The sequence below is a fragment of the Chiloscyllium plagiosum genome, unplaced genomic scaffold (assembly GCF_037043375.1).
Source record: "Chiloscyllium plagiosum isolate Xiang-an unplaced genomic scaffold, Cpla_swu_hap1 HiC_scaffold_7, whole genome shotgun sequence".
NCBI classification, from domain to species: domain Eukaryota; kingdom Metazoa; phylum Chordata; class Chondrichthyes; order Orectolobiformes; family Hemiscylliidae; genus Chiloscyllium; species Chiloscyllium plagiosum.
In genome coordinates, this window is record NW_028270145.1 from 39,692,073 (window position 1) to 39,708,523 (window position 16,451).

At 41.7% G+C, this 16,451-nt stretch overlaps 1 protein-coding gene across 1 annotated transcript in view; it reads left to right on the top strand.

Moving 5' to 3' along the window:
• Positions 1-16,451, top strand: part of cps1 (carbamoyl-phosphate synthase 1, mitochondrial) — a 195,340-nt gene that overhangs the window by 41,332 nt on the left and 137,557 nt on the right. Inside the window, exon 11 of the mRNA XM_043693435.2 lies at positions 12,646-12,723. Coding sequence (XP_043549370.1) covers positions 12,646-12,723 — 78 coding nt within the window. The remainder of the gene's footprint in view (positions 1-12,645; positions 12,724-16,451) is intronic.

Here is a 16,451-nt window from a genome sequence, read left to right on the forward strand (position 1 = left end):
TGTTCTGGTCCTGCTTAGCATCTTTATCTCTCCTGCAACAAGTGTGGACTTCAATGGAAGCCTTACTGTGATACCCTGCATGGCCAAGAAGAGTGTTAAAGCTCATCATTTAATGTCCAGCTGGATGGAAGAATCTGTGTTTGCTGTCACTACTTACACCCCTCCTGCGGGCAATCCGTGTCACAGTACATATGTTCATGTTCTAAACATTCAGTAGCCAAAATAACAGTAGGTAGTGAGAAGGCTGGAGGTACATCCAAAAACAATGGGTAGGTCTGCTGCACGTGCAAAGATCACATCCAAATAGCTGAACCGATGCAATAGTGTGTTTGATCTATTTGGGACAGTGTATTAACAAGGGGTAGCAGTACATTGCAGGAATGTTACTGGGTCTGGAGTTCAGAAGCCTGCGCTCTTACTGCAAGCCCGGAGTTCACATCCCTGGCACCGGAAGGGATTTCAATTTTAAAAAAAACAAATCTGGTAGAAAATGGTAATCTCATTAACTGTGACCATAAAACGACCAAACTGTTCTAAAAACCCAGGAGCTTCACTTGTGTCCTTTAGGGAAGAGGTCTGCTGTCTCTGTGACTCCAAATCCACAGCAATATCGCTGACTCTTAACTACCCACTGAAAAAGCGGCAATTCCAGGGGCAACTGGAGACTGGCAACAAAAGCTGGCCTTGCCAATGACTCCCACATTCTAGAAAAGTATTTTGAAAAGTTAAAAGGAGTTGTTTTGCATTTCAACCTGGATGTTAAAAGTCTTCCTTTTGCTCCCTTCATTCAGTTAGCTATGATCTTATTGAATGGTGAACCAGACTTGATAGCCTGAATGACCTTCATCTGATCTTCTGAATTATGGTCTTACTCTGCAATGAAATTGTTCTATCATTTCCAGAACAGAATGCAAAGCATAAAATGCAGAAGGAGTATTTAACCCACTCATTAGAGTAGAAATACATTTGTTTTAGTTGCCAGTCACAAGTACTATTACAGAACATTGAGTAAATTCATTACAACTTCCACCATTGTCATATAGTGCACACTTGGTCACATTGTTACAAACAAGCATGAGATTCTGCCTACCTGTGTTCACACTCAACCTTTTGGGTGTTGGCTTGCCTCTTCACGAGGTCAATCTCTGATCCAGCACAATAGTTGGAGAAAAACCAAGCCATAAATCTGAGAGCTGTGGGCCCCACAACTAATGAGTGTCTCTGATATCCCCAGGCTCGAAATAAACCACACAGGTGTCTGCTAAACACTTGGGTGTAGCAGAAAACAGTCCCTTTACGCTTTGTGGTTTTTATTGTATTTGCATGGATTTGTTTTTTTGCAAATTATATTTTTGAATAAGTGATGGTAAAAACGGTTGGATGATTTGGAATTTTAATTTTGTTTTACCTTTTTTATTCTTTGGTGTGATGTGGGTGTTGTTCACTGTACCACCCATAATTGCTCAAAAGGATATTTAAGAATCAACAAATTTGCTGTGGACCTGGAGTCTACATGTAGCTGAAATCAGGTAGAGATAGCAGATTCCTTTCCCTAAAAGGACAGTAATGAACCTGATGGAGTTTTACAACAACTGACAGATATTACATAAATAGAAACAACATTGGAAATCTGAACACAAAGTTCTGTGAAACTCAGCAGAACTGGCAACATCTGTGGAGAGAGGAACAGCTAACATTTTAAGTCTAGTGACTCTTCTTCACAACTGGTTCCATACTCCCAATAGACTAATCTTGTATTCAAGGTTTTGCTGAATTCAAGTCCCACCATCTGCTATAGTGGGATTTGAAAGCATGTCTCCAGAATATTGGTCTGAGGGTCCGGATTATGGCTCCATTGACATTGCCAATGCACTACCTTCCCACAAAGGAGAAAAATACTAGAAATGGAGATTGATGAACTAGATTAATAAATGGGCCTAATTTCAGTTCTAACTTTCCAGTTACATTTCCACAAGAAATCCCTTGCTCTGGTAAATCCAAAATTGACATTACACTAAAGGCATGCTAATCCCAATTTCCGACACTGGTACCATCCCCTTGAATGCTATGATATTTGAAGTGCTCACTCAAATACCTTTTTATGGTTTCTGGCTTGTACTGCCTTTTCAGACAGTGTATTCCAGATTCCCAGTGAAAATGACCATTTTTGTTTTCCAAATTTCCTGTGCCCTAACTGTGCCCCCTCATGATTGACCACTCAACCAAGGGGACCAGTTGCTCTCTATTCCCTCTGTCCAGGCAGGGGTGGCGGGGGAGGATATGAGATACCCATCACCAGCCCCATTTTGAAAGAAAGACCCATCGACATACAAAAATGGCTTAATTTCTAAAAAAGCTTTAGTCTTGTGCTATTAGTATGCTACAATACATTTGGCCCTAAGAATGCAAACATTCACACTGTAGTCCATTTCGGTCTGTTTTTACCCCTCCACCAAACACCTCAGACTTCATTAAAATTGTGGCAATGCATCGGCAATTACATTCTCTCGTCCTGCCGTGTGTATAATTTTCAAATTGAATGACTGCAATAATAAGCTTCATCTAAACCGTTTGGAGTTGTTGTCCTTCAGTTCCTCCAAAATCTTTTAATGGGTTATAATTACAATTGTCTCAGACTCCATATAAATGTTGAAATGTTGCAATGTGAACACAAAGCTCAAGGTCTCCTTCTCAATCGTGGAATATATTTGTTGATGATTATTTAATTTTCTGGATGAATCCCTCTATTATCATGCAAGGTAATGGCACTGACACCCACCTCGTTGGCATAGAGAGCCAGCTTGAATGGCTTTGCGTAACTAGGTGTGGCTCACAATTGGGCAGTGGTTAATACAGTTTTCAGGCTGTCAAATGCCTTCTGACGTTCACCTATCCACTGAAGTCTTCTGAAATTGTCATTGTGAATCAGTGAAGCAACCACGCTGCTAAAATTCAGTACAAACCTCTGATGAAAATCACTCATTCCCAAGAATCGTAATGCTTCCCTCTCCGTCAATGGTACGCATTGGAAACTGCCAAGTAACCTTTGTTTTCACGTTCCGTGGGCCATCTTTCCATGTCTAATTGCATGGCCCAGGAACAGCTTGGGCTTTTGTGAACTCGCTCTTAGCCAGTGTTATCAGCAAGACTGCTTCCCAAAGTTGATTGAATAATTCTGATAGATGTTCCAAATGTTCCTTCCATGTGTGACTAAAAATCACCAGGTCATCAATGCACTCTACACAGTTGGGTAATCCAGAAATGATTTTGTTGGTTAATCTTTGAAATGTGGTTGGCACATTTTTCGTAGCATTTTTCATGACTTTAAACTGGTTAAGCCTATTTGGTGTCAAAAAAGCCAAAATTTCCTTCTCTCTTTTGGATAAAGCTACCTGCCAGTATCCTCTGAGTAAGTTGCTTGTCTAACCTTCTCAATTTAGTCTTCCAAACGTGGAATAGGAAAAGAATCAGAATGTGTAACTGCATTGACTTTGCAGTCGTCCATGCCTAATTGTTAGGAACCATCTGGTTTTGGCACCATTTCTTTGGGTGAGCTCCATTCACTGCAACTCACTTCGCTTATATTGTCCTTGACTGTGCATTCAATCTCTCTTTGAAACTGTGCCAACTTGAGGGTTAAATCTATAAGGATGTTGCTTAATTAGAATGGCATTTCCTACATCCACATCATGCTTGATTAGATTAGTACTTCCCAGTTTATTCTCACACATCTCCTCATGTGATTGTAATAACTTTATCAGGTCTTTTTGGTTTTCTCCTGGAAGGTAACTCAGTAATTTATCCCAGTTTTTGAGAACTTCCTCATTGTCCCGTTTAAATTTGAGAAGTCAGAATCCTCTGGGCTGAATTGTTCATTCTGTTGTAACACTTAACATATATTTTTTGCTTTCCTTCCCTATCAAAATTCTTTTTAAGCATATTCACATTCAATTCATACGTTGTGAGATTTCTCTCTATTTGGTATTCTTACCAATTAGGAAAAAGTGAGGACTGCAGATGCTGGAGATCAGAATTGAAGAGTGTGGTGCTGGGTAAGCACAACCGGTCAGGCGGTGTCTGAGGAGCAGGAGAATTGATGTTTCGGGCGTAAACCTGAATGATGAAGGGCTCATGCCCAAAACGTTGACTCTCCTGCTCGTCAGATGCTGTCTGACCGGCTGTGCTTTTCCAGCACCACGCTCTTTGTTTTTTTTTATCAATTAATTCATCTCACTCAATTTCCTTTCAATTTGGTAAGGTCCACTACACCATGCTATTAAAGGTTCACCTGCTTTATCTCCAGTAGCAAAATTGCAAACTTTTGATTTCTTGTCTGCTTCCTGTTTCATCACATGCTTTCCTACTTCTCAGTGTTGGCCAGCCGCCTCATCTGCTCTATTTAAACTTTCCCTAAAATGTGACATTTAGTCCAAATGTGTGTCCTCTGAACTCTGACTCACCAATTTCTCCTTAATGAATTTCAGTGGTTTTCTCACCTCATGTCCAAAACCTTATTGAAATGGACTGAATTTAGTTGATTTATTAGGAGCATCTATAATTGCAAAATATAGAAATGGAATTTCTTTATCTCAATCCTCTGGATAGTTCTGGCTATAAGTTGTCAACATGGTCTTTCAACTTTGATGCCACTGTTGTAATGCTCCCTACAATTCTGGATGGTATGCAGTGGATTTGAATTGTTTCATTCCTAAGCTGTCCATAACCTCCTTGAATAACGTTGTAAAATTTGATCCTTGATCTGATTGTGACTCTGTGTTAAGTCTATCTAGTTAAAATATGAGTAACACTTCAACAATCCATTTAACCATGATATTGCATAATGGACTGGCCTCCGGAAATCTAGTGAACACGTCCATTGTGATGAACAAGTACTAGTTTTCCACTTTGTTTTAGGTACGGAACCTATGCAATCTATTAGGACCCTTGTAAAAGGTTACTGAAATGCAGGTGCTGGTTTTAGCACTGCCTGAAGTTTTCCGATTACCTGACATGTCTGCAAAGTTCAACACATCTTTTTGCAGTCAGGGTCAATAAAAATGTTTTTGTATATTGGCTTGATTAGATTAGATTAGATTAGATTAGATTACTCAGTGTGGAAACAGGCCCTTTGGCCCAACAAGTCCACACCGACCCGCCGAAGCGCAATCCACCTATACCCTTACATTTACCCCTTTAACCTAACACTACGGGCAATTTAGCATGGCCAATTCACCTGACCCGCACATCTTTGTGACTCTGGGAGGAAACCGGAGCACCCGGAGGAAACCCACGCAGACACGGGGAGAATGTGCAAACTCCACACAGTCAGTCACCTGAGTCGGGAATTGAACCCGGGTCTCTGGCGCTGTGAGGCAGCAGTGCTAATTCAATTCAACTGGGTGCCGAGGTGAGTTTTTCTTACTCCCAAATGACCTAAAAGTGCTACCCACAACACCACCTTTCTGTAACCCCGCGGTAATAGAACTGCTCATTTCTTATCTGCCTGAATATGTGATGGTCTCCATTTTCTCATCAAGATGTTATTTTTATCAAAGTAACATCCTGGGATATGCTCAGATTCTTCAGGTATGTATTTTGATATAACTGCTTTATTTTTCATCTTTCCATTATATTTCAGTTAATTTGTCTGAACTAAAAATATTCATCTTTTTCTCCACATGTTCTTGTTTATTCTTTGACCATTTGATCAATCATAGTTTCTGATAATTGAGCTTCAACTTCCTTATCTTTTGATTTCTCCTCCTGTTTCAACCTGTGGCTTTATGACTTGTCACCACAGTTAGGAAAAATCCCAGAATCTGCTTCCTGTTACACCTCTGTTGCCTGATTTTTTTCCACTGGCTTTTCAACCACACTAGGCATCACTGCCATCTGTGATTCAGCTATATCATTACCATGGATAAACTCTATCTTTTGGAATTGGAAATTTATTACTCCTACCACCACTTCACCACTTTGCACTGGACTCTCCAACCCTCACTTTGTATAATGGAACACTGCTCTTCTCACCATGAATTCCACATATTGCCACCTTTTCTGGCTATACTCCTCTAAATTATGCCATCAAAGATTATCTTGCCCCTGTATCTCTTAAAATTTTAATTTCTTTACCTGCTCCTCCTAGCATCTGTGAGTAAACCTTATCCTCACAAATAAATTCTTTTGAAGAGACCAACCACTGATCAGGTTGTACACTTTTTTTTGCAGCTGCTTAGCTTTCACTGTGTTTTCCTTGACCACTACTACAAAACTTATCTTGTTTTACCACACCTGCCTTCCCACTGCTTTTTCTGAACTTCCAACACTGTGACTTCATTTGGCCTACTTTGTTGTAGTGAAAATACCTCAGCTTTTTATCTTTCCCCTGTGGTAAGCAACCTTTTTATCTTCAATGAGATCTCCTTTTCCCTTACCACCTGAGGGTTTCTCTTTATATTCCCCCAATTTCTATCCCTTGCAGATTGAAATTGATGTCAGAAGATAGACTTTGACTTATGAACCAAATCCTAATCCTCCGCCATTTCAGCGGTTGATCTTCCAGTTGTAACTCTGCTCTTCATGACTCCTCACTACTTCAGGAAGTGAACTGTTGGACTTCTCCAAAATAATTGATTCTCATAGAGCATCCTGTGTTTTAATCTATTTTCAATGCCTCTATTTATCTATCAAAATTACTTGGTTTGATCCTTTCAAACTCAATCTATGTTTGACCAGGTTCTCTGCTCAATTACTGTTAGATTCCTGAAACGTTATCTATAGGCTTCTGGTACTAGCTCATGCACTTAAGATGGGATTTTTCACCTCATTATACTCCTCAGATATGTCCTCTGATAGTGATGCAAATACCTCCACAAGCTATGCCTACCAGTGGCACAGTGGTATGGGTGGCACGGTGGCACAGTGGTTAGCACTGCTGCCTCACGGCGCTAGAGACTCTGGTTCAATTCCCGCCTTAGGCAACTGTCTGTGTGAAGTTTGCACATTCTCCCCGTGTCTGCGTGAGCTTCCTCCGGGTGCTCCGGTTTCCTCCCACAGTCCAAAGATTTGCAGGTCAGGTGAATTGGCCATACTAAATTGCCCGTAGTGTTAGGGGTAAATGTAGGGGAATGGGTGTGTGTGGATTGCGCTTCAGCGGGTCGGTATGGACTTGTTGGGCCGAAGGGCCTTTTCCACACTGTAAATAATCTTTTAAAAAAAAAACTTTGTTTGGATCATTTAATACCCATGTGGTCACCGGCTGTTTCATTTTGTTTAACCACTTTCTCAACTGAAATGAAAGTGGCTTCTACATCCTTCTTGTCAGATTATGCAATGCTTGGATATATTTAAACAGATCCACCAAACCTTTGGCTACCATGGGGTTGCACTCAATCACTCTCCTCATCACTCGCTCCTATTTTTCACCTCTACCGTACCATTTTAAGAAGACTGTGACATTTCGGTTCTAACCTCATGTTCAAAAACGCTTTCCCCCTTTCTTCTCTCTCTTCCTACCTTTCTTCTATCTCTTTATCTCCTTTTCTTCTGCCAGGACTTTCCTCTCCTTTTTCTTTTTCCTCTGCTTTCAATCGTAATTCAAATTGTGTCATTTTCTTTTGTTTCTTTCTGTATTGCTAGGTCCATTCTTTCCTTTTCTTTTGCCTCTGACTCCAGCTGCTTCATTTGCAATTGAATTTTAGCCATTTCCAAAGATTCCAATGGCATTCCTGGCAATTGTAAATGCAGCATGATTGCCCCAATTATCTTCCCTTTTGTAACAGACACCGGTAAACCAGAGGTTTGTCAACTTGTTTGCCAATTCCAAAAGCTTTGCCTTTCTCACTTATTGTAAGATTCCTGAAGTGACTGTGGAAGAGGTTAAAATAAAACCAAGACAAGTGAAACAAGACAGACCGGTTCAAAGCAAGGTATGTGTGGAACAGCACTGACCACACATTGTTCCATGTAAAAGCTAGGTGTTGAGCAGTTAGACATGTAGCTTACCACAACTTGTCCCAAACTGCTCCAAACTGTTTTGAACCTGTTTGTCTTTTTAAAATTGTCTTTGTTTTACTTTAACCCCTTCCACAACTTCTTCCAACCCACAAGAAAATCTTAGTGACTCAAGGAGCCATTATCGCACAAGGCACATCCTATTTTAACCAACCAAATTCAACACCCAAAATAAAACCCAACAGGAGGACAGCACGGTGGCTCAGTGGTTAGCACTGTTGCTTCAATTCCCGCCTTGGACAACTGTCTGTGTGGAGTTTGCACATTCTCCCTGTGTCTGTGTGGGTTTCCTCCAGGTGCTCCGGTTTCCTCTCACAGTCCAAAGATGTGCAGGTCAGGTGAATTGGCCATGCTAAATTGTTCTTAGTGTTAGGTCTGTTAGTCAGAGGGAAATGGGTCTGGGTGGGTTACTCTTTGGAGGGTCGGTGTGGACTTGTTGGCCCGAAGGGCCTGTTTCCACACTGTAGGGAATCTAATCTCTAATCACCACTTGCTGCCTTTGAGTCTAACAATCCTTAACCCAACCTGGAGTTAGAGAATTTGATCCCAGCAAGAGACCCCAAATTGTTATGGACTAGAGCAGACCCTCTCAAAATATATTACGTAACCAAGACCCATTTCCTTACTTTAAAGGCAAGTGCCACTGCAATTCAATTGGTCAAACTACCAGATCTGAAGCAAATTATTCATTATTCATGCACTGTAGTCAAAATACAACAGAAGTAAGAGGAAATTGGATTAACTTAACTCTTTTGGAAAACTTAGCACAATAACAGAATTTACATAGATTTGGAAAGATAAAGACTGAGTGGGGGTAATTAGCATGGATTTGTGCGTGGTAAATCGTGTCTCACTAACTTGATTTTTGAAGAAGTGACAAAGAAGATTTGTGAATGTTGGATGTTGTCTGCTTCAGTAGAGTGTTTGACAAGGTTCCACATGGTAGACTGGTTTGCAAGGTTAAATTACATTGGAATGCAGGGAGAGCTAGCCATTAGATACCAACTTGGCTTGAAGGTAGGAGACAGAGGGTGGTGGTGTCAGGTTGCTTGTCAGAGTGGAGGCCTGTGATCTGTGGTGTGCTGGATCCATTGCTTCTTGCCATTAATAAAAAAATTATTTGGATATGAGCATAGGAGGTACGATCAGTAAGTTTGCAGATGGTGGCTCAGTGGTTAGCACTGCTGCGTCACAGCGCCAGGGACCTAGGTTCAATTCCAACCTCAGGCAACTGTCTGTGTGGAGTTTGCACATTCTCCTGTGTCTGTGTGGGTTTCTTCCAGGTTCTCCATTTTCCTCCTATAATCCAAGATGTGCAGGTAAGGTGAATATCACGCTAAATTGCCCATACTGTGCAGGGATGTATAGGTTAGGTGCATTAGTCAGGGGTAAACATAGAGTAGTAAGGTAAGGGAATGGGTGGGTTACTCAGAGGCTCACTGTGGACCTTTTGGGCCAAAACGCCGAGGGATTCTATGATTCGACGATGACACCTAAGTTGGTGGTGTAGTGGTTGGTGAATAAGGTTACCTCAGAGTACAATGGGACCTTGATTAATTGGGCAAATGGACCAGGAAGCGGCAGTGGAGTTTGACTTAGACCAATGCAAAGTGCTGCATTTTGGTAGGGCAAGGCAGTGCAGGAATTATACACTGGGAAGTATTGCTGAACAGAGAGATGTTGGGGTGTAGGTTCATAGTTCCTTGAAATCAGGGTTGCAAATAGGCAGGGTGGTGAAGAAGGCGTTTGGTGTGCTTGCCATTATTAGTCAGTGCATTGAATATCAGAGTTGGGAGGTCGTGGTACGTTTGTACAGGATATTGGTAAGGCCACTTCTGGAATACTGCTTTCAGTTCTGGTTTACCTGATATAGGAAAGATCTTGTGAAACTTGAAATGATGTTGCCAGGATTTGAAGATTTGACCTGGAGGAAGAGGCTGAAAAGGTTGGGGATGTTTTCCCCTGTACCATTGCATGTTGAAGGGTGACTTTATAGAGGTTTATAAAATCATGAGGGGCATGGATAAGGTGAATAGCCAAGGACTTTTTCTCATGGTAGGGGAGTCCAAAGGTAGAGGGTGTAGGTTTAAGCTGAGAAGGGAAAGTTTGAAAAAGGACCTGAGAGGTAACTTTTTCATGCAGAGAGTGATGTGTGTATGGAACTAACATTTTCAAAGGCATTTGGATAGGAAAGGTTTTGAGAGATATGGGTCAAATGCTGGCAACTGCAACTAGATTGTCTAAGGCATCTGGTCAATTCAGAAGAGTTGTATCGCGGGTCCGCTTCTATGCTGTACAACCCTGTGACCGTATCACTCTGTATAACTCCAATATTATCTTCTTGCTGTTATACTCTAACTGTGGACTGAAAGCAAATATCCCACATAGAATCATAGAGATGTACAGCATGGAAACACACCCTTCAGTCCAACCCGTCCATGCCGACCGGATATCCCAATCCGATCTAGTCCCATCTGCCAGCACCCGGCCCATATCCCTCCAAACCCTTCCTATTCATATACCCATCCAAATGGCCTTTAAATGTTGCAATTGTACCAGCCTCCACCACTACCTCTGGCAGCTCATTCCATACACGTACCACCCTCTGAGTGGAAAGGTTGCTCCTTAGATCTCTTTTTATATCTTACCCCTCCTACCCTAAACCTTTGCCCTCTAGTTCTGGACTCCACCACCACCACCACCAACATCTTCCCCTCCCACCCCCCCCAAAATCCCAGGGAAAGGACTTTGTCTATTTATCCTATCCATGCCCCTCATGATTGTATAAACTTCTATAAGGTCATCCCTCAGCCTCCGATGCTCCAGGGAAAAAAGCTCTGGCTTATTCAACCTTTCCCTATGGCTCCAATCCTCCATCCCTGGAAACATCCTTGTAAACCTTTTCTGAATGCTTTCAAATTTCACAACATTCTCCTGATAGGAAGGAGACCAGAATTGCACGCAATATTCCAACAGTGACCTAACTAATGTCCTGTACAGCCGCAACATGACCTCCCAATTCCTCTACTCAATATTCTGACCAATAAACGAAAGCATACCAAATGCCGCCTTCGCTCTCCTATCGAAGGATATGGCCGTGGAAATAGTGGATGCATTGGTGATCATTTTCCAGTGTTCTGTAGAATCGAGAAGAGTTCCAATGGATTGGAGGTAGCTAATGGAACTCCACTCTCTCAAAGAGGTGGGGGAGAGAAAATGTGGAATTACAGGCCAGTTAGCCTGACATCAGTGGTGGGGAAAGTGCTGGAGTGATCATTAAGGATGTAATAACCAAACATTTGGAGTACGGTGACAGAGTTGGTCTAAGTCAGCATGGATTCACTAAAGGGAAATCGTGCTTGACAAATCTTCTGGAATTTTTTGATGATGTGACCAGAGTGAGGTATCAGTAGATGTTATGTATTTGGACTTCCAAAAGGCTTTTGACAAGATTCCACACAAGAGATTAGTAAGAAAAATTAAAGCTCATTGTGTTAGAGGTAATGTATAGACGTGGGTAGAGAACTGTTTGGCAGACTGGAAGCCAAGAGTTGAAATAACCGGGCCCTTTTCGAGTGGCAGGCAGTGATGAGTGGGGTGCCGCAGGATTCAGTGCTGGGACCCCAGCTGTTCACCATGCATATTGGATGAAGGAATTGAATGCAATTTCTCCAAATTTGCAGTTGACGCTAAGCTGATTGGCTGTGAGGAGAATGCTAAGCAGCTGCAGGGTGACTTGGACAGACTGGCTGAGTGGGCACAGACTTTGGCATGTGGACATGCGAAATGATCCACTTTGGTCACAAAAGCAGGAAGGTGGATTATTGACTGAATGGTGGCAGTTTAGGAAAAGGTAAGGTGCAGTGCGAGTGTCATGGTGGAATATTGCTGAAGGTTGGCAGGCAGGTGAGCAGACAGTGAGGAAACCTAATGGCATGCTGGCCTTCCGAGCAAGAAAATTTGAGTATTGGAGTTTTGCTACAGTTATCCTGGGCCTTGGTGAGACTACACCTTGGGTATTGTGTGTGGTTTTCTTCTGCTAGTTTGAAGAAGTTTTGATATTGAGGGAATCCAGCAAAGCTTTGCGAAACTGATTCCTGGGAAGGCAGGACTGAACGTATGAGGAAAGTCTGGGTCGACTCGGCTTGTATTCGTTGAAATTTAGAAGAATGAGGGGTAATCTCCTAGAAACCTATAAAATCCTGATGGGACTGGACAGGCTAGGTACGGGAAGAATGTTCCTGATGTTGGGGAAGTCCAGAACAAGGGGTCACAGCCTAAAGAATAAGGCCATTCAGGACTGAGATGAGGAAGAATTTCTTCACTCGGAGAGTTGTGAACCTGTGGAATTCTCTCCCACAGGAAGCTGTTGGGATATATTCTATCGATATATTCAAGACGGAACTGGACATGGCCCTTGCGGCTAAAGGGATCAAGGGGTATGGGGAAGAGGTTAAGGTTGGGATATTAAGATTTCATGGGTCAGCTGTGTCATATTAAATGATGGTGCAGGCTCAACGGCCTACTCCTGCATCGCACTGATTTTCTATGTGTATATTCATGGCCCGTCATGAACTGGGAACGTGCAGCTTTTCCATGAAAAAAGTAAAAAAATGAATTCTTCCATTTCAGGGAATCGTCCATGAGAGCAAACCGATTTTTACAGCACAGTTCCACCCTGAAGCGAAGGGAGGACCGACAGATACTGAAGTAAGTGCAACCACATTCCACTCAAAACCCAGAGAAGGGGTAACTCTAAAATTGCAGAGCTTCTGTCAAAAATATTCTGCAAGAGCGCAGGTGGCACAGTAGATAGCAGTACTGCCTCACAGTGCTAGAGACCATGGTTCAATTCCCGCCTCAGGCAACTATCTGCGCGGAGTTTGCACATTCTCCCCGTGTCTGCGTGGGTTTCCTCCGGGTGCTCCAGTTTCCTCCCACAGTCCAAAAATGTGCAGATTAGCTGAATTGGCCGTGCTAAAATTGCCCGTAGTGTTAGGTGAAGGGGTAAATGTAGGGGAATGAGCCTGAGTGGGTTGCTCTTCGGTGGGTCAGTGTGGGCCGAAGGGCCTGTTTCCACGCTGTAAGTAATCTCATGTAATTAGGTGTTGAATTTGTTTGATCCTGTACAGAGCAAGAGTCAGATATTGAGCTGAAATCTCTGTGTTCTCTGAGCAGATTTAAATTAGGCGAGAATCCATACCACTTAGGGACTTCCACTCTCACTTCATTGTCGATGTCAACAGATATACACTGAGTGTGACATCCTTCTGACACTGAGGAAAAATGGAGCTGCCTAAGGGGAGATGCAGTCTGTCACAGCTTAACTCTGGGATGCAGTACCAACTTGTGTCTCTCTCTCTGACACTCAATTTATCTTTCTCTCTGACACTCCATGTTTGTTTGTCTGATGTTCCATGTTTGTCTCTCTCTAATGCTCCGTGTCTCAGTCTCTCACTGACACTCCATGGTTGGGTGGAGAATTTGCCCTACCCATCACTTGCTGATGGGAACATACCTGTGACCCAGTGGAATTAGAACCTGGGGAAGGGAACAAGGATGCAAACAAAAGAACTGAAATGTAGGAAGCAAATGTGGAAAGCAGGAAAACAAAACTAGCAAAAAGAACATATGGGAGCATACTGCAAAATAAACTAGAACATAAATAAGGTTTGATGTAAAGGCTTTGTGCCTGAGTGCACATAAAGCACAGAGCATTTGCACTAAAGTAGATGAATTAGAAGCTCAAATATGTATAAATGGTTATGATATAGGTGCCAATACAGAATCATGATTGCAGGGTGATTCAGGATATATATTGAACATCCAAGGGTATTCATTTATAGAAGAAGAGAAAACATGGGTTAGGAAGTAATGCAGCATGGTTAATAAAGGAGAGAATCTGTCCAATAAGATGATGAAGGAGATTGACTCAAAGTCTTGATTTGAAATCTAGATGGGTATAGATAAGAAATCTCGAGGGGTCGAAAATTTTGGGAGTTATTGAAACACCTAACAAACAGTAGTGTGGCAAGACCTTAAACAAGAAATCAGAGATGTATGCAATAAGGGTATGACTGTAATCATGGGTGACTTTATTTTACATATTGATTTGACAATCCGCATTAGCAGTGGTATTTTACAAGAACATTTCCTGAAATTTGTCATAATTTTTTCAACCAATACATTGAGGAACCAGCCAGCGAACAGGCTATTCTGTACTGTGCAATGAGAGTGGATTAATGAGTAATCTTGTTGTGCAGGTCCCTTGGTGAAGAGCGAGCATAATGTGATAAAATTCTTCATTGAGGTAGAGAGTGAAGTTTTTGAATCCAAAACCAGGGTGCAGAATCTAAATAGAGGTAATTACAAGGTATGAGACACAAATTGGTAAGGATGGACTGGGGACTTACTGCAGGCACTGATGGTAGATAGGCAATGGTTCATATTTCATGAACCTGGACAACAAGTATTCGTTCCGGTCTGATGCAAAAGAAAAGAGGAACGTTGGCTCAACCATGGCTGATAAAAGAAATTATGAATAATATTAGATCCAAAGTGTAGAGATACAAAATTGCCAGATAAAGCAGCAAGCCTGATGATCTGGAGCATTTTAAAAGTCAGCAAAAGAGAACAGCATAAGTTTATTGGAGAAATTACCAAAGAATTGAACTTTGGTTCCTTTTTCAGAAAGTGGGTACCAATCACCTCCCAGAAATGTTAGGGAGCCAAGAGTCTAGTGAGAGGAAGGAGGTCAGTATTACTAAGAAAATAGTGCTTGGGAACTTACTTGGGTTAAAGGCTGTCATATCACCAGGACTTGATAAACTGCATCTCAGAGTATGTCCGAGGAAGAGGCCCAGAAAAATTGGATGCTTTGGGGCTTATCTTCTAAAATTTATAAGACATAAGATCAGTTTCTATTCAATTCGAGGGTGTAAATGTCAAATGCAAATACAGAAGTATAGTCCAGTTAACCTAATGTCAGTAGCGAGGCAAAATGCTAGAATCTGTTTTCAAAGACATGATATCAGACCATTTGGAAAGCGTTATCTGGATTGCACAAAGCCAGCATGGCATTATGAAAACTGAATCGTGCTTATCAAATCTTTGAAGGATGTAATGAGTAGAATAGATAAAGGAGAATAGATGTGTATTTTGGATTTTCAGAAGATAATAATAAGGACTCACGAAAGAATTTAGTGGTAAAGTTAAAGCACATGGGATAAGGGGGTAAAATATTGTCATGGATTTAGAATTTGTTGAAAACTGCATGTAGCTTTCAACTTAGAGGAGGATATACTTGCTGTAGAAGAAGTGCAGCAGGATCCTCTAGGTTGATATTGGTGATGGCAGGACTGTAATATAAGGAGATATTGGTTCTACTGGGCCTGTATTCACTAGAGTTTAGAAGGATGAGATGGGATCTGGTTGGAACGTGTAAAATTCTAACAGGGCTGGACAGACGAAATGCAGGAAGTTCAATTCTTCGGTAATTTCTCCAATCCCCCATTATTGCTTTTATGGCTTCCAACTCTATGATATTCACCTTTTACTAATCTTTTTCTCTTCACATATTTACAGAGGTTTTTATGGTCAATTTCTAGGTTCCCTGTAATTTTACTCTCATACTTTATTTTGCCCTTCTTGGTTTGGGAGTCTAGAACTGGGGAAACAATTCCAGAATAAAGGGTAAACCATTTAGAATTGAGATGAGCAACAATGTCTTCACTCAAAGAGTAATGAGTGTGTGGAATTCTCTACCACAGAAAGCTTAATATATTCAAGAAGGAGACCGATAAGTCTTAGATTTTAAAGGCATCAAGGGGAGAAGGTGAAAATATGACATCGAGAGAGAGGGTTAGGCATGATTGCATTGAATAATTTGAGCAGGGCTGAATGGCCTCTTCCTGCTCCTAGTTTCTATGCTTCTAAGCCGGTGGGAAGCTGAAAGGCTCACAGCATCTAAGAGTAAATTACTGCAGATGCTGGAATCTGAACTGAAAACAAAAGATGCTGGAAATCACAGCAGGTCAGACAGCTACCATGGAGAGAAGGCAAGCTAATGTTGAGCTCACAGTATCTGTTTGATGTCACTCTGCCTCCAGCCCTTCCTATACGGAATCTAACATATTTTATTCATTATTCAAGACAAAATAAGTTGGCATTTGATTAAAAATAAGTTGATGGATAAATGAGATGTTACAAATTGATAAGGTCAGTGCTGCTTGATGATAATGATTGTGTTCTGTAATGGGGAGAATTGTTGAGGCCTGTTTGGTTGATTTTGGGACTTCTGAAAGGGGGACATCTGTAGTATTATGGAGTAAGAACAGGGAAATGCGACTCTTGGGTTCACCGATTCCAGGGGAGGCAGGATGGGCTGAATGGCCTTCTTTTGAGGGGCGCACCAGAAAACTCTCTCTTTAGTTGCAGCC